The sequence below is a fragment of the Malus sylvestris genome, chromosome 4, assembly GCF_916048215.2.
Source record: "Malus sylvestris chromosome 4, drMalSylv7.2, whole genome shotgun sequence".
Classification (NCBI taxonomy): Eukaryota; Viridiplantae; Streptophyta; class Magnoliopsida; order Rosales; family Rosaceae; genus Malus; species Malus sylvestris.
The window spans coordinates 28,425,108-28,449,680 of record NC_062263.1 but is presented as its reverse complement, the minus strand read 5'-3'; the positions used below and the strand labels follow the sequence as shown (position 1 = coordinate 28,449,680).

The following is a 24,573-nucleotide window of genomic DNA, read 5'->3' as shown; positions in this document are numbered from 1 at the left end:
CAAATATAGTTTGCTTTCATCTATGTTCGATATGTCAAACAGTTAATACAGTTACACTTAATGACAAACCAACTTGCATAACCTACATTTACATGACCACTTGCCCAACTCATATTCACGTTTGCACTGTTAATGAATTGAAATACCGAAATAAAAATGAATTAATAAAAAAATTTAGCTACATTTATATTTGACTATGGGAGCGAGCACATTTCTACGACGATGTGCTATATTAGGTTTTGGCTCATGTTTTATGTGATATACATTTGAGAGCCATTCCACGAGAGAATTTCAAATGTGATTGGCTGAGTATTTCGAATATAATTGGATTTCTTCTCTTTTCAACGTTGTTCACACAGTCAGACAGTTTATACAGTTACACTTAACAACAAATCAATTTGGGTAACTCATATTGACATATGCGTTATTAATGAATTCTTAAATACAAAAAAAAAATTTGAATTTATGTACAAATTTAATTACACTCTAATTTGTCGGTAGATGTTAAATTTGTGCGTGAGCGTAAGAACATTATACTGAATATCAAATATAATTAACGTTCATATCTGTTCGATATGGATCACACAATTAAATAGTTACACTCACCAACAAACCAACAAACCAACTTGCTTAAACCACATTTGACTTAAAAAACTTGCTTAACTAACATATGAGTTACTAATAAATGAAAACCCTTAAGAGGTTTATACAGTAGAAAGCAAGCATCGGTTGGAATCCCTAACTCGAGTTCAAATTCTTGTATCTAATCTTTGGAGTCATTGACTATATTTGGTGTGTCTTTGACCTGAAAGTCTAAATTACGTTGTTGCCCTATGTGGTATTTGATTATGCACGAAGAATAAAAATTAGTCTGCGACAATGTCCTGTGAGATTTATTAGGAAAAATACTAATAAAATAATTAATTAACGAATTTAATTGCTTTTGGATAGGTGGGTTCCACTAACCGTGTTTCTTTCGGCCGCTCACTTTGTCCCCTTCCCCTCTCTCTCGCGCACCCCCTATTAACTCCCATCACACGTTAGCGCTTTACCCCGACTGATCTGCTAACTTGCGCCACCGATCTTATCCTGCACCCCTTCCACACAAGCACACTCCATTGCTCCGTTTTATTGGTAGTGAGATTTGTCATCGCATCACATGAATGCAGAGAGAGGTTTCCCCTAGAGATTAGGGGCTTGTTTTGTCTGGGACCAATGGGTTAAGAGAGTACGATCTTGTAGAGAGAGAAGAGAACAGGAGAGAGATTCAAAGTTAAGGTGCTTTTGCTTGCTCGTTTTGGCTGCCTGGCTTTTGCTTTTTAGTTTCTGCTTCTGCGTTAATACGTGAGGTTTCGTGGGGTGGGTTTGCTCTGCTCTCGAAAGATCTGGGCTGGGTTTTCTTCAAGCTTAGATTTTGGTGGGGGAATTCTTCAGACCGGTTTCCATGTCTGGGGGCAATGAAGTCAACGTTAGTGAATCCAGGGTAACAACTTTTCTTTGGTTTTTGCTGATTCAAAGTTTGATTTTTTCTGTGTTTTTTTATGTTGGATGGAGTTTATCTTAATGGGTTATCTGGGATACGGTTTTTGGTTTGTGATTTTGTTGTTGAAAAGCTGATTTGTTTCTTTCATTGGGGATGAAGACATTGTTCTGGTTTGAGTTGAGGTTTTTAGCTGTTTTTAATGTTTGATAAGGATATGATTATTGGGTTTGTTATGCTTGTTCGAGTTCATCATGTTTTGGAGATGTTCTTGGTTGGAGATTTCATTGTTTGATGGATTTAATGTTGTGGTTTTGTCATGGGAAAGCTTCAGCTCTAAGAAAATGTATAGATGAACATGTGTTTTTCCGGTTTGTTTGCGATTCTACATCTTTACGGGAATGTTTTTGTTGGTTTTGTGTTGTTGTTATGTTGGAATAAGACATTGACATATGTAAAAAATTTATGGAATCGGATGCGCTCTTTTTACAGATGGTGGTTCCATTGAATACATGGGTCCTCATCTCCAATTTTAAGCTGTCATACAATCTTCTGCGCCGCCCTGACGGGACCTTCAACCGCCACTTGGCAGAATTCCTTGACCGGAAAGTGCCAGCCAATTCTAACCCTGTTGATGGGGTTGTCTCGTTTGATGTCATCATCGACCGTGAAACTAGCCTGCTCAGTCGAATCTATCATCCGGACGATGCTAATCTATCCCCGCTGAACATTGTTGATCCTGAGAGAGCGGTGAGCCAAGAGGTTCTTCCTGTCATAGTTTTCTTCCATGGTGGAAGCTTTGCACACTCCTCTTCAAACAGTGGTATATATGATATTCTGTGTCGCCGACTAGTTGGTATCTGCAAGGCTGTAGTGGTCTCTGTGAATTATCGTAGGGCTCCTGAAAATCGCTATCCATGTGCCTATGATGATGGATGGACAGCCCTGAGGTGGGTGAACTCTAGATCATGGCTTAAAAGTACAAGGGACTCAAACGTTCATATCTATCTAGCTGGCGATAGCTCTGGCGGGAACATTGTACACAATGTTGCTTTAAGAGCAGCAGAATCTGGAATCAATGTACTGGGAAATATACTGCTCAACCCTATGTTTGGTGGGCAGGAGCGGACTGAATCCGAGTTGCGATTGGATGGGAAATACTTTGTAACCATCCAAGACCGGGACTGGTACTGGAGAGCTTTTCTCCCTGATGGTGAAGATAGGGACCATCCAGCATGTAACCCATTTGGTCCCCGTGGTCAAAGCCTCGAAGCTGTCAAGTTCCCGAAGAGCCTTGTTGTGGTGGCTGGTTTGGATCTTGTTCAGGACTGGCAATTGGCTTACGCCAGAGGGCTCGAGAGTGCTGGCAAAAACATCAAACTTATGTATCTTGAGCAGGCCACAATTGGTTTCTACCTGTTGCCGAATAATGAGCATTTCTACACCGTGATGGATGAGATAAGTAAATTCGTGCTCTCCGATAATTGATAAAATTGACTTATACCACTCGATGATATATAACCTAAGCTTGACACTCCCAGAATAATGAAGGGATTGTTTGCAGTTTGTAAGATTGTGTAGCTATAGTAATTTACTGTTGTATTGATAATTGTGGCACTAAGATCCTGCTTTGGCCTGGTTCTTGTACGACGAGGGCTAGGCTTTGGTTGTTGGATGCAAAGGAGTGTGTGATTCTGCATCTAGCTGGATCATCGTATTTTGTTAGTTGGTTCGATAAAGCTTTTGCAGACAGCAGAATCTATTAACTAAAGTTTAGCAGTCCTATGAATGTTAAGATCCAAGGATTCCGGCTTCTGACCACAACGAAGAGGAGGACCGGGGGTTGTTGGTGTAACATCTCTAGTGGCTGATCGACGATTCAGTGACTTGCTAATGTAATATATAGCTAATTATCGGAACATGGATGGAAAAATTTATCCATGGAATCGTTGTTCTTGTAATGTTTATATGTATATGTTCTAAGATTATATAAGATGTTTGTGTATTGGCAGTTGCCAATTGTTTGTGCTGCTCTTAAGCATGTTAAGAAATGTTTAAGAACAGTGGATATTGATGTTGAAATCTCTGCTCAAATTTTCAGTGGGTTTGAAACTCCTCAGCCTCTAATCTGCTACATTCTGTTGGTAATTAATCTGTGTAGTACTACATCTTTTTTGACAGAGATTCGCTCCGAATCTCATTGTCTGAAGATAAAGGATTAGTCAATCTGGCCCGTTCGAATAAACGGTCTCGATTAACTTATTTCGCTAGTTCACCTCATATAAACTAAGGATTCTAAGTTTTCTTACACGCAAACCAATGACTCGATTTTTGTTATCATTAAGCTCCGGACGCTAAGGTTTGGAGAGGATCCAAACCGTTCTTTTCCTCTGAACTTTTGGAAAAAAGAAGAACTACCTTGTCTTTTGAAGATTTTGAGTGTAACATCATCCACACAAGCTGCTAAGCATGGGAAGAAGGGTATGAATGGGTAGGAGTGATTCAGCCTTATCACCGGATAATATCTCCGTTTGAGTTTGATTCGAAAAATTCTCTCTTGTCACCAATCACCACATGGCAAGCCTTAATTGAATGGTAGTTCATTTTTTGAACACGTGACAAATGTCTATTGGACAGATGATTCACTTTTTGGAAACGTGACAAGCGTGTATCGAATGGTGATGACATTGGGAGGATGCATTAGTTGCAAAAGAGTTTTTCATGTCTCACTCACACCGTATATCTATGGCTAGAGCCAAGATCTTTCCATACGATTAGGAGTGATTTTGCTTTTTCACCTGCTATATATCCTCGTCTTTTATGTCTCAATCATCACGTGTATCTCTTACTCTATCCGATAACTTCTTATATGAAAAAAGAATAATTATACTTTATCACTAGACGATACATTCCATCAAAGCATCTCACTGATCACATAGATCTTTCACTCTTAGACAGGATTTTTTTCTATTGAGAAGAGTGAATAATTGTATTTACATTTTCGAACAAGTGACCAAAGGCCTTCACAAAAGGCAGAAAGGAAAAAAGAGAGCAATTGGCTATAGGACAAAGTTTATAAGCACCAAAGTACAATCTAATAGTCACATCCAAGCATCTTTCGATGCATATACATTTGAAAGAGAGAAACTTTTTTAGTACGTCGGAAATACTGTTTAGTACAATAAATATAATAATATAAATATTTATAAATTTAATCAATTATTTTACGACATTGAATATACTGGATTATGTTAAAAATAAATCAATAGAAAGTGGGTTACTTTCGTACTTAAAGCCCCTTTTTTTTGGCCGACAAAAAAAAAAAAAAACAGATTAAACAACCCTATAGGTGTGCAAAAAGTTTTTGAGCTAGCGTTTTCATAATACCTACAATTAACTACTTTAAGAGGTGACCCTAATGATAGTATTTAAAGGATTTGACCCAAGATTTTCCAAGGAAAACTGAAAATCTTTGTCCCTAATTCTCAATAGGCTGCTAAATGATTGAAAAATAGTTCATATTCGGGACTGATGGAGACTGATATATTCGCTCATGCTTGTCAATTCATGAATTGAAGGCCTCTTGTTTATAGATGGAAAGAAATATTGTTAGGGGAACTTCGTTAAGGCTGCTTACGATAAAAATTTGAGCATGAAAAATCAAACAATTATCACGAAGGGTGAGAAACTAAGATTGTCTATAACGAAAGCTGTACTTACGTGGAGTCGAAAAAGTAGCGAAATACAGTAAGACATGGTTTTTGGGAGAATATCTCACTATTCAGCTAGTCAGATAACTATCATATCATGTGAGATAAGCGTGGAATTGAGAATTTTAAACTTTTATAAGAGATGCCCTACAGATAACATGATCAGGTGTCGTTAACCAACTAGTTAGGTCAGAGGTTGAGGGAGGAGAAGCAAAAGATAGACTTGTTTCTAAAGGAAAACAAAAGTCCCAAATTAGTGGTTGTTGGCTTTTGGGTCGCTTTTTCTAAAGGGACCACGTTTGGAATCAAACAATGAATCTCATCATCTGTGGGAGTTGCTTTCTCCACAATGATTTAAAAAACCCAGCACAGTAAGACACAGCTAAGCTTCTGAAAAAGACATGATGAACCCTAGTTTTAACTTTAATTAATTGACAATTAATTATGGTTTAGATCAAGTTAATCAAAACGCATGCTATTAGTTAATTGAATTGACAAGAGAGAAAGACAAGTGGTTTATTTATAGATAAGTTGAGGATTGCCTAACACACAGTGCAGTCGTCAGCCACTATGCAGGTTTCATATCAACCAACAATGTTATCGGATCAAGTGACGTTTGCAAAATCTTAATTTTGGTAATAATGTCGAAGAATTCATGGATTTGGAGACGTATGATTCGTTGGTTGAATCACCAGATGCGATCCGTGGCCGTTTCGTCGTCAGCATATGCTTATCTATTGAGTCATCGAATGATAAAAGTTGATAGATGAAGATGCAAGTGTTTTTAATATACATATATTTTGTTGTGACTGATATGCATTGATTATGCATTGTTGTCAACGTACTTATTTGAACAATAACAGTTGATAAATGAAGATGAAAGTGTTTTTAAAACATATTTTGGTGTGACCATTTCGTGCATCGTGATCGCTTTTTCATCAACGTATGTTTATCTATTGAGTTGTTGAATGATAGAGGTTGATAGATGAAGATGAAAGTGTTTAAACGCATAGATATTTCAATGTGACTGTCACACATTAATTATGCACTGTTAACATACTTATCTATTGAGTTGTTGAATGATAAAAGTTGATAGATGAAGATGAAAGTGTTTTTAAAATACAGATTCTCCATTATGATTGCCACACACTGATTATACACTCTCTTCAACATACTTATCTATTAAGTTGTTGAATGATAGAAGTTGATAGATAAATAAACTGTTTTTACATAGATATTTCGATGTGACTGCCACACACTGGTTATACACTGTCATCAGCATATTTATTTACTAAGTTGTTGAATGACAAAAATTGAAAGATGAAGACGGAAGTTTTTTAAAACATGAAAATTTCAGTGTGACGGCCACAGACGGATTATATACTGTCATCAACATACTTATTTACTAATATTATACATTGTTGATCTTAATTTATGAACATATAGTAAGTAGATTGTTAATATTATGTGATTCTGTGATGATATAACGCAACTATACGATCTTAAAGTCGATAATGAAACTAAATGGTATTTAAATTTCCAAGCAATAGTCTAAAAGACTCTAAACTAGCCTAATCTAATCGAAGCAACATAGATGAAGATTCGAACTTTTGAGTTATGAATGAGAGACACGACGCTTGAGCCAACTTGTTCTCCAACTGTGTCTGCAGTACACATGAAATTTTAAGTGGAAAAGACTAAAAGTTCTGAATTGCAAACACTTGATTGGGTTACTTACTAGACAAAAAATCCAACGGAGCTTTGTTATGGGCAAAGGCATAGGAACCCAAAGCCCACGTAAGGAAAAGGCTTAGGAACCAATACACACTTCTCCAATATAGCAGACTTCTCATATACATTCATTGAGCAATGGACGAGTATAATCTGAAAAAAAACATAGTAAATTAACCATTCATTGGAAATAATCTACTAGCGGGCGGATATCGCACTCTCTACCTCTCCCGTCACGTGAAATTCTAGGAAACGCTTGATCTTTCAAAGTTCCATTTGCCATCAACTACAACGCAAAACAGTTGACCACTGAACAGTTAGCTTGAGCCTTCGTGCTATGTTGACGCAAGTATCTTATTGCACAACAAACACTAACATGTAACCAGTTATATATCCGAATTAGTATATCTTTCATCACGTAACGTGTGTCACACGATGATATATACAAGAGATAATGTGGGTATATATATCGGTGATACCACAGTTGTACCAAGCCAAAAGGACAGAGAACCCCCTTGATTGCAAGTTAAGAAAGACAGTTTCCTTTCATACAACATCGATTTCGTGGTGCAAGAAAAACTTGCGTAGGAGCATCCGTATGGAAGCAACTGATCTAACAAGCATATGTTTCCCAGTTACATGTAATAACACAGATCATATGAACAGCAATAGGAAGGAAGCTAACGTTGTAACGAAATTGCACAAACGGATATGGAAAACAAGATTTGGTATTCGTATTCCTTCATACAGAAAAAAGACAGCATATCAAAGTATCCCATGAGACTGATTTCTGCAACAAAAACATTATTATCTAGATTATAAGTTGTTAAGAGACAAACATGACATGACATCGCCGTGCTGGTTGATCCAAGAACAAAATTGACTACCAAACCGAGCCACTCAGCGTGATTTGGAAACATATGCAATTGAAGCTGCAGCAATAAGGGTTGTCGCCGATGAGATCAAAGTCCAGAAACTCTTCTTCTTCTGCGCCTCTGACGACTTCTGCAGAGACTCAAGTTGTTTCTGCAAGTCTCCGACCATCTTCTCCTTGTTTCTGAAAGCATTCTGTATGGCATCCAACTCCGCCACATATGGCTGAATTTCTTCCCCAACATTGTGATCACTGGTAGCCACTTCTTCCTTGCCTTCGGATGTCGAAGATATGCGTGCTGCGGTGTTCTTCAGCATAGTCAAAGCCCGCGTCAACTTGGTTCCTTCTGATTCAAATTTAGCCTCCCAATCACGAATTTTCCTCTGAGCCTCGACAAGGTTCTTCTGCATCAAATTTTTTTCCTTAACCAATGATTCCAACCGGCTCTCCATGGCCTTGTTTTCCTCGGCAATGTTCTCACTAACACTCCTCAGTTTCTCCAACTCTTTCTCGATTTCTTTAATCGTCTTCTCCCTCCCCGAAATAGTCAGCATTAAGTCTTCCACTTTCTTCTTCTCCCCATCCAAATTCTTCAGAGCCTCTGCCTTCTCCTGCGTAACACGATCAAGGGCATCTTTATATTGACTAACTTCGGAAACCAACCACGCATTCTTGTCCTTCTGCTCGTCGGATGAATTTTGCAACGAACACACAAAATCCCTTTCTTTTACCACTTGACTTATCAATTTAGCAATTTCCTTCTCTTGCTTCACTTTTGCCTCCTCAATCTCACTCTTCTTTAGCTCGATTTCCTTGATTCTTTCCTCCTTTTTCTTCAATTCCTCAGTAACCATATCCAAAAGTTCCTTCTGTGATTTTACTTCTTCATTTAACTTCTCGAAACTCTGCTCCTTCTCCCTCTTCTCTTCCCCCAAAACCTTAATCTCCCTCTGCAACACCTCTCCCGTACCCATAGCCTCCTCAACACTATTCTCCAACTCCAAAACCTTCATCTGCAATGCTTCATTATCCTTCCTCAAACCCAATTCGATCTTACTCAACTGCCCCGCTTCATTCTCCAATCGAAAAATCCTTGCTTCCTGCCCGGTCTTTTCCTTCTCAATCTCATTATTTTCTCTCACAACCCTCTCAATCTCCCTCTTCAAATCCTCGATCGCTCTCTCCGACTCAGCATGCTTCATCTCGGCCAACTCCTTCTCTCTCATTGCAATTTCAACCTCCCTTTCCTTCCCAAACTTCTCCTGCACCAACCCATTACATTGCACTTTCAACTTCTCAAATTCCTCGCTGAAAACCCTCTCTTTCTTCTCCATTTCCACCACTTTCAACTTCAACTCATTCGCCTCCTCGGCCAGCCCACCAAAATCTCTCTTCACACAATCCCTCTCCCGGCACACTCTGCTCAGCTTCCCCATCTCGATTTCGAGCCCACCCGCAAGCTCCTCCACATCCCTTTTCAGCCCCACAATCTCACCCTCTCTCTCACTCATCGCCTTCTCAACCTCAGCTTTCTCTCTCCTCATTTGCCCCAACTGGGCCAGAACAAAAACACCATAAACACTCATTTCCAACTCCAACCCAACATTTTCCTCGCTCTTCCCACTCAACTCGCTCACAAGCGACTCACTTTCCACCCGGAACCGACTCAGCTGGGACTCCAAACCCGCCTTGGCCTGCACCAGCGCCTCCACCTGCTGCCGGCGGTCCTTGGTCTCCTTGAGCAGCAGAGAGTTGAGGGCCTTGAGGTTCTCGAGCTTCTCGGAGGGCTCGTCCATTGTGGCGGCTTTGTGGGCAGTGTGGTTGGTTTCTTCTTTGGTGTCAATGGGTTGATGGGTCACTTTCTTTTTGGCCATTTTTAGTGGTTGATGTGGCGGGAAATGTGAGATTGGGGTTTTGAGAGGATTAGGGTTTTTTTCTAGGGTTCCAATGGTTCAGATGTGGCCTGTGGGGTGGGGGAACATTTATAAGGGATAGGGATTTGTGAGAGGAGAGAGAAAGAGGGAGGGGGGAGAGAGAGAGAGAGAGAGATGTTTAAATGTTTTGAATTTGGAGAGAGAAAGAGGGAGGAGAGAGAGACAGAGAGATTTTAGCATTCACATGAAGTGCTAAACCGTCTAACCAAAACCAAAAAAATTAACGGCGTTTGTACTCCAAACCCCCAAGACGCCGCCGGCACCGTCGTTCTGCGGCTGATTCGACTACTACGACCGTTTTCCCGCCACTTGCTATGCTATGCTCTGCTTCTTGGACTAAACCAGAGCAGAGCAATTTGCTTTCGAACTCCATCTTCTTTCCTCTTCACCTTCGAATTCCATCACTTTTCCCAGCACTCTCTCTCTCTCTCTCTCTCTCTCCACCCTAAGCACTGTGATTCCGGCGAAACCTCGTTGCAGTTCTGGATGTAAGAGACGACATCGAGACGGCGTTTCGGCCGACTTTTCGGTTTTCATTTCAATACTTCGTTTAAACGTGAAAATCTTCAAACCCACTAACGTCGTTTGTCAAAAAGTAAAAGGTACGATCCAGCAGTCAAATTTTTATTGGTGGGTACTCCACCTGTCAGTGCGTGAGTGTTTCCCCTGAAAAAATTCTTCGAATTTTGGGCCCATTGGGCCCTCTCAGGCCCAGGGATTGAGGACTTTGGTAGCTGAGTGTTGGGTGGGGTGTATTTTTTATTTTATTCTCGAATTTGTTGTTGTTGTTTGGAGCTGTGTCGTGCGGTCACGTGTCTCAGTTCTGCATGTGGCGTTGTGGATCCTCTTATGGCGGTGCTTTCTTGTGGAACCATCAATAATTAAATTGTCATTATTTTCCATAGAGAGGAGAATGAGCACAAAATATTTATTTTGTTGTGTCGATCGAAATGTGTTTGGTGATGACTGATGCGTAGTAAGTGCTGCTCACCTATGGAGAAAATAGTGTTTGGTGATGATTGGCGATCGATGAATAGTGAGTACTGCTCATCTATGGAGAAATTATTGCTCCAAATGACTGGATTGTTCAGCTTGAAAAAATTTGTATAAATTGAGGAGCAATCACTACTCAATTTTGCACGTGGCATTGTGGATCCTCTTACAACGGTGCTTTCTTGGGGGACCATATGTCAATAATTAAATTGTCATTATTTTCCATGGAGAATATAATGAGCACAAAATATTTATTTTGTTGTGTCGATCGAAATATGTTTGGTGATGACTGATGAGTAGTGAGTGCTGCTCACCTATGGAGAAATGATCTCTTCACACTTTTGTTTCCCTTTTGTTATGCCCGCCTAAACTTAATTTTGTCCCTTGAAGTGCCTGTTAGTTGAATTAACGCATTTGCATGGCTTAGAAACACAACAGGGTATTCCTGATGAAAATAAACTGCTAATCTTGTCGCAATTAGTCTGTCACTTATCTCTGTTGTCTAGTGGTTCGTCTTCGCTTGTAAGTAAGAGATTTTAGTTTCGATTCTCATTTATGACGAGTCCGAACCAAATTAATATGAATGACTCGTTATGCGGCTTAGTACAAATCCTCCATCCCTTAGTGTGTGTGTGTGTGTGTGTGTATTATCATATTGAAAAGACCGTAAATAATCTTTATTTAAAATAATGCGAAAATCATTTCTTATATACATTTTTTTTTTCAAATAGAGAAAAATTATGTGATATTAGCTCTTCGGCAATGGTCACTTGTGAAAAAGGACTACTACACCCAGAAACCCCCCGCACGTCCCTCATCCACCGAATTTACAAATGCTTTACTTACTACTACAACTTTCATATATAAGTAGGAAGTGAAATTACGTAATAGGAAGAAAAACTCACAAAATGCAATAAAAAAGAAGAAGACAATAGTTGCCTTAGTCTTCATGTTTTCTGGACTGTGTCACATTTTGAACTGATAAGATGATCAATCAGTGATTGTTTTGCACTTTAGCAAGTGAGCCCTTTGCACTATATTTATATTATGGAGGTTTCATGTTTATGGTAGAAAAATACAAAAAGTAAATTAGATTTATAAAAGAACCAAATTCTGAATTTTTGGAGTTATTTTTAAATTTTCTTGTATGGTATCGCTCGTATTACCCAAAAAAATATATTTCATAACAAAATGCAAAAGAATATGAACTTTCTATAATTTAAAAACAAATGGAGAAAAATAAGAATAAAAAAAAGAAAAGAAAGAATGGTACACCATATTAGTAAAAAATGTGATTTCTTGACATATCACTAAAACAAAAATAGAGGCGTTTTGATATAGTTACCTTAATTTTGAACTTTTGAATCAAACAAAAGTTGATGTGTGGTGACACATCAATTTTAAATTGACTCTTATAATGAAAAAGTTGATGTGTGGATGATAATTATAGGTGGCAAATTCATATCAACTTTTGATCTATTCATTTTGAGCTCATAATTTAAGGGTATATTCATATTTTCATATCCACTTTACGTTATTTTTCCAAATTTCTCAAAACCATTAACAATTATAGCCCCACCCTTCACTGACCACCCTGGCCACCCACAACCAACCTTCATAATTTAAGGGTATATTCATATTTTCATATCAACCTGCTCAGATAAGGGCACTTCAGTGCTGTGTGGTGACATTAGTATTATAATCTGTTTCAACAAGACAGCAATCCGTATGGAGAGTACAATATCTTTGGAGATCCTTTTGCTGCAAACATGGTATATAGTTGTTTGATGGTCATTCTGTGCTTAATTAACGTACAATATTGGTAATGATCATGAACAAATCAGGTATTACATTGTGGTGTTCCAGTCACGCTCGTTCCTCTGGATGCAACAAGAACAATTCCTCAATATGAGACTTCTTTCAAAGCATTTGAACAGAAACAGGAGAAATATGAAGCACAATATAGCTTCCAGTCCTCAAAAATGGTTCGTGATACATGGTGGAATGATGAATTTTATAAGGCTTTTCTTCGTATGAGCTAAAATTCTGAAACATCAAGATGATTGTCTACCTCTGATATATATTCATGAGATATTGACTATTTCGCAGGAATTTTCCATGTGGGATCCTTTTATGGTTGGTGTAGCGATATCTCAAATGCGTAGTTTAGAGAAAGATCACAGAGAAAATGAATTTGCCAAATTGGAATACATGAACCTCGCAGTGATAACTTCAAACAAACCTTATGGAATATCAGACGGCTCAAACCCTCTGATCATTGGTGGGCGTTTGATCCCAAATTTCGGTTTACAGAAGAATGGGGTAATGGGAATTGAATACCCGTTTTGCCTCTTCATAGAGGGAAAAGGAAAATTTCACGTATGCTTTCTAGTTACTACACCAGTTTCTTTGTTATACATTTACTGATTTCTTGATAATTCTACGCCTTTTAAGATGTAACAACTAATTGAACTTTGGACAATGCTACACGAAGGAGTCAACTGGTGCGGAAGCAGTTAGCGTATTTATTGCAACAGAAGCTAAGCATGATCATGACAGTAATAGTACTCGTGCCAAAGATTTTACGACAGTTTCTTGGATGTAAGCTAGTTCTGGACTACAATGTACAAATTTTTAGGTCAATAAGTGTTCTCCATTCAATTAAGACATACAAAAATTTCTTGGATAACCTATTTCCTTTTGTACTTGATAGATAATGGTAACTTCAATAATTGAGTCAAATGCAGGTTATAAATCGACCTAAGAAACTGGATGGCCGAATATTATAACACAGCTTCCACTCCACGAGAGTGTACATACTTTGAAAACAAGATTTGGAAAGAAATTATTGGGTAAATCCCTAGTATTTGATATAATATGAGTGCTGGAGACTTTCTAGCTCTTCTAAAATTACCTGTGGAACGGATCAACCTAAAGGTATGATACTGCCTTCATAAGCTTTCTGAGGTTTGGTGCTAGTGCTACACATGCACTAATACAAATGAATAGCTTAACTGAGTAGTTTTGTAGGACGGGCATACTAGCAATTACACATTTTGTAGGGCAACATACATGCCTTTGAAGATGCAGCTCTTACTATACAAAATGATGTCTCCACAGAATACAAGTTAGTGCTAATGGCTGGGCAACCGCTGCAACCATAGATGTTGTTTATGACATACTACATATATATGATGGGCCGTCATGATATTCTGGTTGGTCTTGGAAATGTGTTTGCAGTTGGTCAATATTATTCATCTTTCGCTTCCCTCGGACAGCCAATTGCAATAGAGGTGTGGAAGACCATTGCAAAATCACTCGATCCAGGATCCAAGATTACCTTGTTGACCAATGGACCTTTGACAAATTTAGCCGAAATCATTCTTTTTGAGAACGCAGACTCGGTGGTCCAAGTAAATGTTGTCGCTATGGAAGATTAAGCCTCAATTTTTATGTCACGCTTTGATACTGGATTGACATTTTCATTGTTATGATTTCCTTGCAGGATGTATATATCGTCGGGGGACACATACGCCATGGTAACGAACAAGGAAATCTGTTCACCATTCCTTCAAACAAAAGATGGTATACGAAAGTTGTTCCACGAATCATTAACTGTTTATCACCGTAAAATCAATTTGTCAATATGAAGAATAACCTAACCTTTTATAAGCCCTTGCATGATTTGATCCCTCACTAATATGGGACTTTGGTCCTCACATTCTCACACAATGGACATTTGACAAATTTAGCCAAAATCATTCTTTCTGAGAAGGCAGATTTAATGATCTAGGTAATTATTGTCACTATGATCATGCAACTGGATACGCTTATTTCGTCAAAAGGAACTTTGGTTTTTGTTGATTGAGAAATTTAAGTCTCAATTTTTTATTTGACATTTTAAGTTGGATGCCATTTTCACTGTTCTCCTTGTAGGATGTATATATCGTTGAGGGACACATTCGCCATGATAACGAAAAGGGAAATCTGTTCACTGTTCCTTCAAATGAATACGAAGAATTTAACATGTTTCTTAACCCTTTGGCTGCAAGGGCAGTTTTCGATTCGAAACTGAACATAACACTGATTCCTTGAGAACCCAGAAGCAAGTCAGTTCCTTCCAGGATATGCTTGATAAATTGCAGCTAACAGATAGGACTCCTGAAGCTGTATTCGCCCAGCGTCTACTTTCGAGGCTAAGAAAACTGAAACTGAATCATCATAGATACCCTCACATCGTAAAGTTCCATAAAGTCAGTTTTTTCTTATTCTGTTAATCTTTCCATCTGATTAAATTCAAGTTTCTATAGTTCCGCACTGAGTAGATACGTATTAATTCTATATCGAATGATGGATGTTCACATCGATCGTAATGTACCATAGAGCAGATTATCCATGTATCAAATTTAACGGTCATATATGCTCCCACATCACCAAATAAGAAGTTTCATTACATTTGTCAACTACACTACATGACTTCGAAGAACTCACTTTCTTTCCATTCTGTCATTTCACAGGACACATTTCTGGGGGAAATCCTTGGAGCTGTAATCTTGGGCAGCAAGCAATCTCAGTTAAACCAAATCTATGAGTTTAAACCCCTCAAGGTGGTCGAGAAGGAGAAATTTTTCAGTGTGCTGGAAATAGGGCGCAGTATACCGAGTGTCATAATACAATTGGTTGACATTTATTTTTCAAGTTTCCAATCATTTGTATGTTACACTTAAGTGTATAGAATCATGTTTTCGACATATTAAAAAATGTCTCGTCGGTCGCAGAGGGAGATGTGTCATAAATCCGGCAGCTGCTTATCGATGAAAATAATCAAACAAATATGGTTAAGATATTGAGCAGTGTAAATCCAGATGCAAATTATGAAAAATTTGCTAAAATATTTAGTGAGCAACAGCAGACTTTTATGTGGGAAAAAAGGAAAATGGGTTTTTTCCTTGATAATTCCTACTTGTTTTGTTACATTCTTGATCTTTCTAAGCCATTTTTGTTTGACAGTAAAGAAAAACTACAAGGAAAGTTAGAAATCTGAAAGTACTCTTTCTCCATTTTTTCAACCTTGATTTTACTATTTCATGTAAGTAATTCTCGACAGGGGTCCATCCTCTAAGCCAGCTTACAATAATTTACCCTCCTTTGTAACTCTCATTTTCATTCCCCCCTTTGTTTTCCCTTATTTGATTACAACGATATTTAAATTAATCTAATTTAAACTACTAAAAAAGGAATCGAACTCCAGTGCAGAGAATAAAGCAAACCATTTTAGTCAACTTGGTTAAACCTAGTATCACTAGTTGGAAGATATCTCCATCATCCTACTCAGCCAAATCTTGAATAAGGATTGCAAGTGAATCGTGGAATTATGTGGAATATTAGGTTGAGTTCATAATATATTCCTACTATTTTCCATTCAAATGTAGGTGCATATTTGTCAACGTATAGGGTGGCTATCCCTACTTCAGAAGCATGGTTTGTTTTGATCATTATCTTTCCAATAATCCTGCTACTTCCACAATAATTTGGTTATCACAATTATTAATTGGAAGAGCCATACCAACACCTCACTTCATCCAAAAATATTTAGAACAGAACTCTATTTTTCAATGTTTAAATTAAAAAAAAAAGTGGGTTCATCTTTGGGCGATCTTTAGCCAACAAGGCTCTTCACTTTGCAAGGGTCATAAGGAAGGGGGGGGGGGGGGAGAACGTCCATTGTACACAGTCTTATCTTTTGCTTTGCAAATAAGTTGTTTCCACGACTCGAACCCATGATTTGTATCATGGATGTAACAAATGTGATAATCAAAACTACTTTTAAAAGTATGACGTTTCATGTATCTATTGTGTTGGTCATACCTAACTATATTTTGATCCATTCTGATTTGAAAACTTCCCTAATCAATCAGCGCTACCGAAATTTCTCTAGTTCAATAAGCAGTGTGGTCTAGTGAATCGTGAGGCAAGAAAAGGAATACAAAAATATAAGATACGGTTGGACGAAGAAGAATAAAATCATACACAGAAGATACTTTGGCATTTCAGCATGCATGTATATATTATTAATGGCCGTTGTTTCCGCATTACCCTCCTCCTCCAGACTTCCAGAGTGTCCTGTCGATTATCCCACAAGTTAATTAAAAATTAATTAGTACTTCTCATTCAACTAATCATCCTAACAAACTGGATTTGCCCTCCTTTTTTGATACCATAATATAATGTCCTTACCACTAGGTATATATTCCCTCATAATTTTCTAATTAAATGTAAGCACAATTAAAAAAAAAACATGCTAATTAGTAATTAACCAACAACCCAATAAAATGGTTGGTGGATTTTAATTTAGAGTAAATTTAGAATCGGTTCTTGATCTTTTTCACACTAGTTCAGATTTGATCTTTGAACTAAAAATTAGTTTGAGGTCCATGAGTTTAACAAAACGTGCACAATTTCTCCATTTGTTAGACATTTTTGTCAATTTGATTACATGTCATGAGCAAGGACCCGCAATTGGTCCCTAAATATATACCTTAGTTTAGATTTGGTTCCTAAATTTTCACCTTAGTTTAAATTTAATCCTTGAATACATATTAATTAGTAGGACCCATATGTGTGTCATATCAGCATATTATTATTAGTTCTTATAAAAGTTAACATCAAGTGACTAATGATGCATGTTTTACTAAATTCGTAGACCTCAATTAATGAATTTTAGTTTAGGAATCAGTTGTAAACTAGAGTGAAAATTTAGAGAATAATGAGTGATTCAATATTTTTTGGCAGAGAAGTTACCAATTTCCTCTTTTAATTTGATGAACATTGAGGTAGAAAGGATTCATTAATTCACATTCTTTGCCATATAACTCAGTTCAGCTCAACTTCTTTTGAGCCCCAAGCAATTTGGAGGCTCAACCAAATAGGAGATGAACAAAAAGAAGAAAGTAAAAATAGAAAAGCTTCAATGCATATCCAGCAACAGCCCCACAATGTGCTTCCCTCAGTTATTTAATCTGCCGATATCATAAACTTCCCGTCACTGGATCGATCTCTCACCATTTTGCATTACCTTGGAAGCGAACCGCCGGCCGCCACAACCTGTCTCTGCAGCTACAGGTGAACGAAGTAGAACATGATCAAGGCTTTGATACTAAGACCTAGCAAAAAGGCTTGTTTTAATATGAAACAAATATTTCAACTACTTACCTCGAAAAGATTTTCCAGTTTATTTTTCACAAGTAAATACTCATGCTTCACCTGCTGCAGACATTTTATGCACCTACGCCAATATTATATTTCATTCAAAATTTCAGATATACATGCAAATTTTCCCAATGTTACTCAAGCAGGGTTCAGAATCTGAATATTTGCACAATCATGAAAGATTACCATTCGACGTTCTGCTCATCGCAGAAGTTCCGGAATGAAATGCAGGCCCTCTGAACTCTCTGAGCACCAATGCTGTTAATTCAAGAGAACCAGTTTTCTTCATCAAACACCAACAGAAGAAACATATATACAGCATACACAAAACTAATAAAAAATAAAATAAAATTTCTTCTTCGAAAAATTTATACTTTCAGCTCAGAAATACTTTGGGAATGTTATGTTTAACAATGTACATTCCTTCATGTGGAACAAAGTTGGGATGACTAAAGAGCAACCCAGAGCCAACAAGGTTCCCCACTTTTGCAAGGGTCAAGAGGAGAGAGGGGGGTGATCTATGCCTTAACCTTTATTTTGCAAAGAGATTATTTCCACAACTAGAAGTAATATTATTTTTTGATATGACATATCTGCTCTATGATAATTGACAAACCCTCCAAATTAAAAAGATATTTCACTCATATTATTGGAACTTTTGAGTCTTACTTTAATCTTCATTTCATCAAAACTAAAACTGTTGGGAAATTTACTGGCCTATTCTATATATATTTCAAATATATTTTCAATTGAAACAGCATATATAAATGTATGGATAGACCTGGAGCTGCTACCCTTCAATTGGTGAACACTTTTATCCACAAACTTATAGTCAACACACTGCTGATCTCTGCACCCAAAAATTAAAAAAATAAAATAAAACAGAATGAAGAGATCCTGACTGTAGAAACCCTACCAAGGAAAGAAAGCTACTTTAAAAAAGATTAAAAACTTAGAATATCAATGATGGGAAAGTTTTTATGAATTCTTACAGAGCTTTTGCGAGTTCATTAACAAGCCTCTCAGTATCTTGAAAGAAAAGAGACACCACTTCAACTACAAAATCTGGGTTGTTCTCATCTTGCAGTTGCTGAAGTTGGTTGAACTGTTCATCCAGAAATGCCTTCACACAAAAGAAGAAACATACTTATCACCAAAAAAGAAAAAGAAAATCCAACCCAATAATCTGCAAATACAAACACACAAAATCCACCTATATATCTATATATCATATGTATATATGTATATATGTATGTATGTATACTGACCTCATCAAAGAGTGAAGCTGTGTAGTCAACCAACTGCTTCTGCAACTGAGAAACGCCATCCATGGCATCACTCCCAAGCTTTTCAACATTCATTTTTTTTCTCTTTCTTTTATTTGATTTTTCAGAGGATTTATGAATTCATTGCACCCTTTCCTCCCCTTTAAATAGAGGAAAACTCAATGCAGGGGTTGCTCTAATTTTTATCTTGGAGTGCGAGGAGAGAAGCTCTAAATTAAGATTCCTACCTTTGTGGGCTCTAAATTGTATAAATGCGTGGTACATGAACTCACCTTTTCTAGTATTCCTTCCTTGATTACTTGCCAGCCTATTTTCATTTTCTCTTTCCTTTTTCTCCCTTTTTAAAAGCACCACAAGATCCAAAACCTCCTGCCATGTACCGTTCACCTTCCCCTTCTTTTTCTTTTAAGTAATTATTTCCCTCTCTCCCTCCCCGTAAAAAATTTAAGTATGACTGCCTAATTAGGTCATTTCCAATATTGGATAAACCGTTGTGAGTGTTAAGTAAAACCAAAATACAGGAAGTCATATTATTTAGAAAGTAAATCTACAGGAAGTCATATTATTTAGTGTAATACACAATTTTTTCTGAGGTGTGCTATCTATACACTCATTTTTACTTCTCACACACCCTCTTATATGTGGGGGCAAGATTATTTCTACATTGATTATTACCTTATTAGTGCAATGATGCAAACATTTGAGATTATCTGAAGAGAGCTTTACCCACATTTGAGCCAACTTCTACTTTATTAACTGAAGAGAGCTTTACCCACATTTGAGCCAACTTCAAGTGAAAGTGACCTCAGACAATGTTGCATCCATATCTTCTGGATTTTTATTATTTTTGATAGATTTTGTCTTATTCCTAAATTAAAAATAATAATAAAATTTGTCAAATAAGAGGGCATCGCTCATCACATTAACAATAAAAGCAAAATTTTAACATTTCTAAGCACCAAGATTATAATTTATAGAAGTTGGTATAATAAAGTATTAAATTTTTCTTCTTTGAATTTTACGAAAATGCTTTATTGGTCATCCGGTGATTAAAAAAATGTATGATCCCTAACTATATATTGAATTTGATATGAAAAATGAACAACAAATAAACGTATTTTTAGTGTTTATATATGTATCGTTAGTCGCCAAATGATCAGGAGAGGAGACCCTGGATTCCGATAAAGTACTGAACTTTTGTTGTCTGGATTCTCAAAGAAACTGCACACTTCAAGTTAACCTCTCCACCTTTCTTTTTCACTTGCCTCCCTTCACAATATTAAACACGTTGATCCCTCAATCTTTTGAAGATTCTTTATAATTAATTGGATGTTGGTCTTGTCTTTGTTGGTTGTTTGAGTTGTTGCATTTTGATTGGCTGCTGCCGTTGGTGTGGATAATTGGTTAATACCAGGTAACTGGAAACAAACAGGGACAATTCATTCAGCACAAAGGCCTCTCTCTCTGGTTTTAGTCTTAAACTGGCCCTACTCCTTCAACAAACCATGTGGTTTCAGTCGTTTTGATCTTTCAATTTTTTCTGGCATAAGACACGTGTGAGTAGTTCAAAGCACCGTGTAAGGGTGGACACTGGACAATGCCTGTATGTATGGGATTTTGGTGCAAGTGGTTGCAGGTGTCACAAATTTTGAGGCATCGTTCTTGGGTTGAGGATGATTTTGTTATCTACACGTAACATGTTCGAAGTGAGAACTTCATAAACCAGGACGCTAATATGACCGTGTCTCAAGCTAATTAAACGATGCTATGTGAGAGAATGTGGTTATGAATGGTATGTAACTCTATCCCGTTGAATCCTTTTTTATCCCTCTCTTGCAAGGGGTGCGTTGGCATGATTTCACTCAAATGATAAATGATTTTTTGTTAGGGTTTTGTGAGAAATGAGAATGGTTTCATGACAATAATGTTTGCTACTTATGGAATCGGGATGTCGAGATGGTTGTGTTCTAAACTATTATACGTGGGGACAATTAGCGGTTAGAACACAAGATGATGCATAATAGGTTTAGAATATCACCCTCTTGATGTTTGTGTTCGCGTAAAACACTCTCATTGCAATGGGTGCATTGGCACGATTTCATTCAAATTGGAAATGACCTTTTGTTAAGCTCTCTCCGATTGCCGACCCACCACGCTCACCCTGTCGTCTTCCGGCCTCCAGTTATCAAAAACTGACTAAGTCCTCCAAGATAGGGAGAGAAGTGAGATGGAGAGAGAATGAGAAGAGGGAAGAAGATAAACATGAAAAAGCAAAAAAAAAAAAAAAAGAAAAAAAAAAGTTAATTAATGATGGCCATTCAATTTTCGGTTGAACATACATGATTGAAGGATCCGAATGAAAGGGATCCGAAGATGATCATATTCCATTTTTGTGGCTCAATTTGGATTAACCTCAATGTGAGTTGTCATTCAGTCCCATTGGTGATGATCAACTTGGTTGGAAACCTATGACTTTGGAATTTGGATAAGCTTCGATCTGCTTTGTGAAAATTTCATTCAATCTTTAATATCTTATACCCATCAATCAAAGATCTAACCCAAATGGATTGGTGGTAGAATTACCGTGGGGCCTCGCGTGATTTACAAGTCTCTTGCCTTGACCCAAATTTCGTTTAACTTTTGCTTTACCAACAAGCACTTTCTACAACCTTATTTCAACCAAAAAAGCATTCTGTACAAGCATTGTTATTCATAAAAGTGCTTCAGTGAGTTGGCCAATGGACATGGCATTGGTAAGTTTTCCGATTCCCATACCTAAAGACTTCAAGGAATTGGTGATCCAAAGGCACCTTGACCCCCTCATAGAACATTATTAGGATTAGGTTTGCTTTAAATAGTAAGTAGTGAACTCAAAACCAGCCACAAGCTTAGAATATTGGGACTTAGCCGACAATTACAAATTCCTCTTGATGAGATAGGAGAACCAACACAACTAATATGACAAAAATAGAAAACACGTGAAATATCTAAAATGCTCATGTATATATACCACGTAAAGTAGTACAATAGATAATACTAAGGTTGTACACGAATGATTAAATTGAATTGAAAGTTGTCGATAAGACATTTCACGTGTTACGTTCTATTTTAGTCATATTAGTCGTGTTGATTTTTCTTTTACAGCTGAAAAGATTTGTAATTGTCAAATAACGGTCAATTCCCTCTTTATTACCCTCGACGCCCAACTGAGAGAAATTTCAATGCCGCATTAAGATACCCTTCTATCTACCCCTAGCCCCTCCACCACTGAGAATATTGTCTTCTTCACCCCATTAAAAAACACTTACATGACACAGGTTCATACTCTACCCCCCCAACCTAGATAGCTAGGGCTTAGCTTGGAATTTTATCGCATCACTAAACACAAGGACAATAGAGAGACCACATGAAGGAAGTGACTCATTCCCAACCTTATTGGTGAGGACAAATCCAATTCCACAAAGGACAACTCTAGAACGTTTTCAACCCGACCGAGCATGCCATGGGGTTCCAATGCCATAGGGCCCAAACCCCTAACTCCCTTGTGGCTTCTGTACACAATCACGCTCTTCAAATCTATCAGAGTATCTTGCATTGGACGGATTTATTGTCACATAGCATCTCGCTTCAACAATGTAAGGTTATAGGAAGAAAAATTCTTTTTATTTTTTTTCAAATAGAAAAATATTAGATGAGATTAGTTGTTCATCAACGGTCATATGCGAGGAACTTACTCTCACCCTAAAAATAGAAGACCATTACACCCAGAAACTCTCGCCTGTCCCTCCTCCAAAAACTCTCAGATACTTTGCATTACTGACCCAAAATGCTACAATTACGGTAAATTCTGCAATCAAATTTGGATCACCATTTTTGGTAGGAGATTGAAATTACAAAAGGGAGGGACCACTCCATTCTCCATTTCCTTCCCCAAATCTCCATCTTGATATGAAGGGCATCAAAGGGGGACCCACAATGTTTAATAGGATCTAGGTTCCTACTGCCCCCATTATTTAAAATTTAATTGAATGGTAGGCCACAAGAGTACAAAAATGTAGCATGTTTTTGGGGTATCCAAAGCCATGAATCTATCAAAGCTTTGCCTCCATGTTTTCTCGTTAAGTAATAAGTAGTTATTGTACCAAACAATTGTACATCCATAAAAGTTTGAGAAATGCTACAGGAAGTCTTACAAAAGTGGAATCCTTTATAGATTGTCTGTCACCTCATAGTTTAACGTTAATTTTCGTATTAACTTTATAAAATATTGTGCAAAAAACATAATATGACAGAGAGTCTCGCTTTAATGTAACAGAGAGTTTCGCTTTTGAAAGAGTCATGTTAACGTTTATCAATTATGATGGTGCATTATTCTCACTATTTGAGAAATATTGAAAAATAGCCACAGGCTTTTCAACAATCTTTTTCCTTTTGTTTGTCTGCCTTGAAAACAAAAGCATATGCACGCCATAGACAACACACAAATCCATACGCTAGTCTATAGCTATTGTGCATGTGAGTCCATCCTTATCTATTTCGAGTTCGAACTTTTTCTGTGTTTCTTAAATTTTAGTTCATGAGAAGAAGCTACTCGATCAATTATTTCTTTACTTTTCAGCCTCATTTGGTGCGTAAGACTGGATCTTATTAGTTAACTCATTATTTGAAAGAAGAAATGACAAGGATTAAAAAAATAAGTTTCCATTCGTGTCTGATCCCCTTCTAATCCTCTCAAAATAAAAATACATCGCCTTGACCTTCTATATACCTTAAAGTTTATGAACGACTTCATCCAATACAATCCTAGGCACCGAACGAGCTCTAAACCTATGAATTCAGATAACTTCTTTGCAACGAGATGTCAATGTGGTGGTAAATTATGCAAAGTCATTGTTGAAAGTTAAAAACACATCATAATGCGTAATTGACTTGAAAAACCATCGCAATGGCCTTGTTCCCAGTGTGGACAAGTTTTATCCCCTGATAAATTATAAGCACTAAAGAATGCAAACCTAAGAGGCCATTGCCAATTAGGTACTTTCATTTAGTCTAATGGATTTTTAAGATTACCAAATCCTAATAACAAAAGCGTTTTTTGTGAAAATAATCATGAAACCAATTCTTAATAAAAATCTCAATGAATTCTGAAAAAACACTTTTAAGTGTTTTCTACAAAAAACATACCTGATGCATCTTCCAAAAAACATTGCTTCTGGAACGCAAAATTAATTTCACCAAAAGTACTTTCAGTGACTTTAAAAGCACTTCCAAACGAGTCTCCCAACTCCTTGACCAAATAAAATGCAATTTGTATAGAAACTAATCATAAAACTAAAGCAATTTGTAAAAATATATG

The 24,573-nt window shown here is 37.2% G+C and overlaps 3 protein-coding genes and 1 pseudogene across 3 annotated transcripts; 2 read left to right on the top strand and 2 right to left on the bottom strand.

Moving 5' to 3' along the window:
- Nucleotides 1-1,051: 1,051 nt before the first annotated feature.
- On the top strand, nucleotides 1,052-3,592 carry LOC126619875 (gibberellin receptor GID1C-like). The gene is made up of 2 exons (XM_050288294.1): nucleotides 1,052-1,483; nucleotides 1,973-3,592. Exons 1-2 carry the CDS (start codon nucleotides 1,445-1,447, stop codon nucleotides 2,966-2,968), a joined length of 1,035 nt encoding a protein of 344 aa, XP_050144251.1. The 5' UTR covers nucleotides 1,052-1,444; the 3' UTR covers nucleotides 2,969-3,592.
- A 4,039-nt stretch (nucleotides 3,593-7,631) lies between these two features.
- On the bottom strand, nucleotides 7,632-10,255 carry LOC126619992 (uncharacterized). Its single transcript, XM_050288449.1, has one exon. It carries the CDS (start codon nucleotides 9,667-9,669, stop codon nucleotides 7,822-7,824), a length of 1,848 nt encoding a protein of 615 aa, XP_050144406.1. The 5' UTR covers nucleotides 9,670-10,255; the 3' UTR covers nucleotides 7,632-7,821.
- Nucleotides 10,256-10,679: 424 nt separating this feature from the next.
- On the top strand, nucleotides 10,680-15,766 carry LOC126618300 (nucleoside hydrolase 3-like; annotated as a pseudogene).
- A 1,784-nt stretch (nucleotides 15,767-17,550) lies between these two features.
- Nucleotides 17,551-19,532, bottom strand: LOC126619886 (histidine-containing phosphotransfer protein 1-like). The gene is made up of 6 exons (XM_050288305.1): nucleotides 19,200-19,532; nucleotides 18,924-19,054; nucleotides 18,713-18,781; nucleotides 18,118-18,189; nucleotides 17,935-18,007; nucleotides 17,551-17,838 (listed from the first exon to the last, which is right to left on the bottom strand). Exons 1-6 carry the CDS (start codon nucleotides 19,290-19,292, stop codon nucleotides 17,794-17,796), a joined length of 483 nt encoding a protein of 160 aa, XP_050144262.1. The 5' UTR covers nucleotides 19,293-19,532; the 3' UTR covers nucleotides 17,551-17,793.
- Between the last annotated feature and the right edge of the window lie 5,041 nt (nucleotides 19,533-24,573).

Coding starts and splice junctions, on each gene's coding strand:
- LOC126619992 (XM_050288449.1), bottom strand. CDS start 9,669: ATGGCCAAAAAGAAAGTGACCCATCAACCCATTGACACCAAAGAAGAA.
- LOC126619886 (XM_050288305.1), bottom strand. CDS start 19,292: ATGAATGTTGAAAAGCTTGGGAGTGATGCCATGGATGGCGTTTCTCAG. Junction 18,782..18,923: donor AATGAACTCGCAAAAGCTCT/GTAAGAATTCAT, acceptor TTTTGGGTGCAG/AGATCAGCAGTGTGTTGACT. Junction 18,008..18,117: donor GATGAGCAGAACGTCGAATG/GTAATCTTTCAT, acceptor ATATTGGCGTAG/GTGCATAAAATGTCTGCAGC.
- LOC126619875 (XM_050288294.1), top strand. CDS start 1,445: ATGTCTGGGGGCAATGAAGTCAACGTTAGTGAATCCAGG. Junction 1,484..1,972: donor TCAACGTTAGTGAATCCAGG/GTAACAACTTTT, acceptor CTCTTTTTACAG/ATGGTGGTTCCATTGAATAC.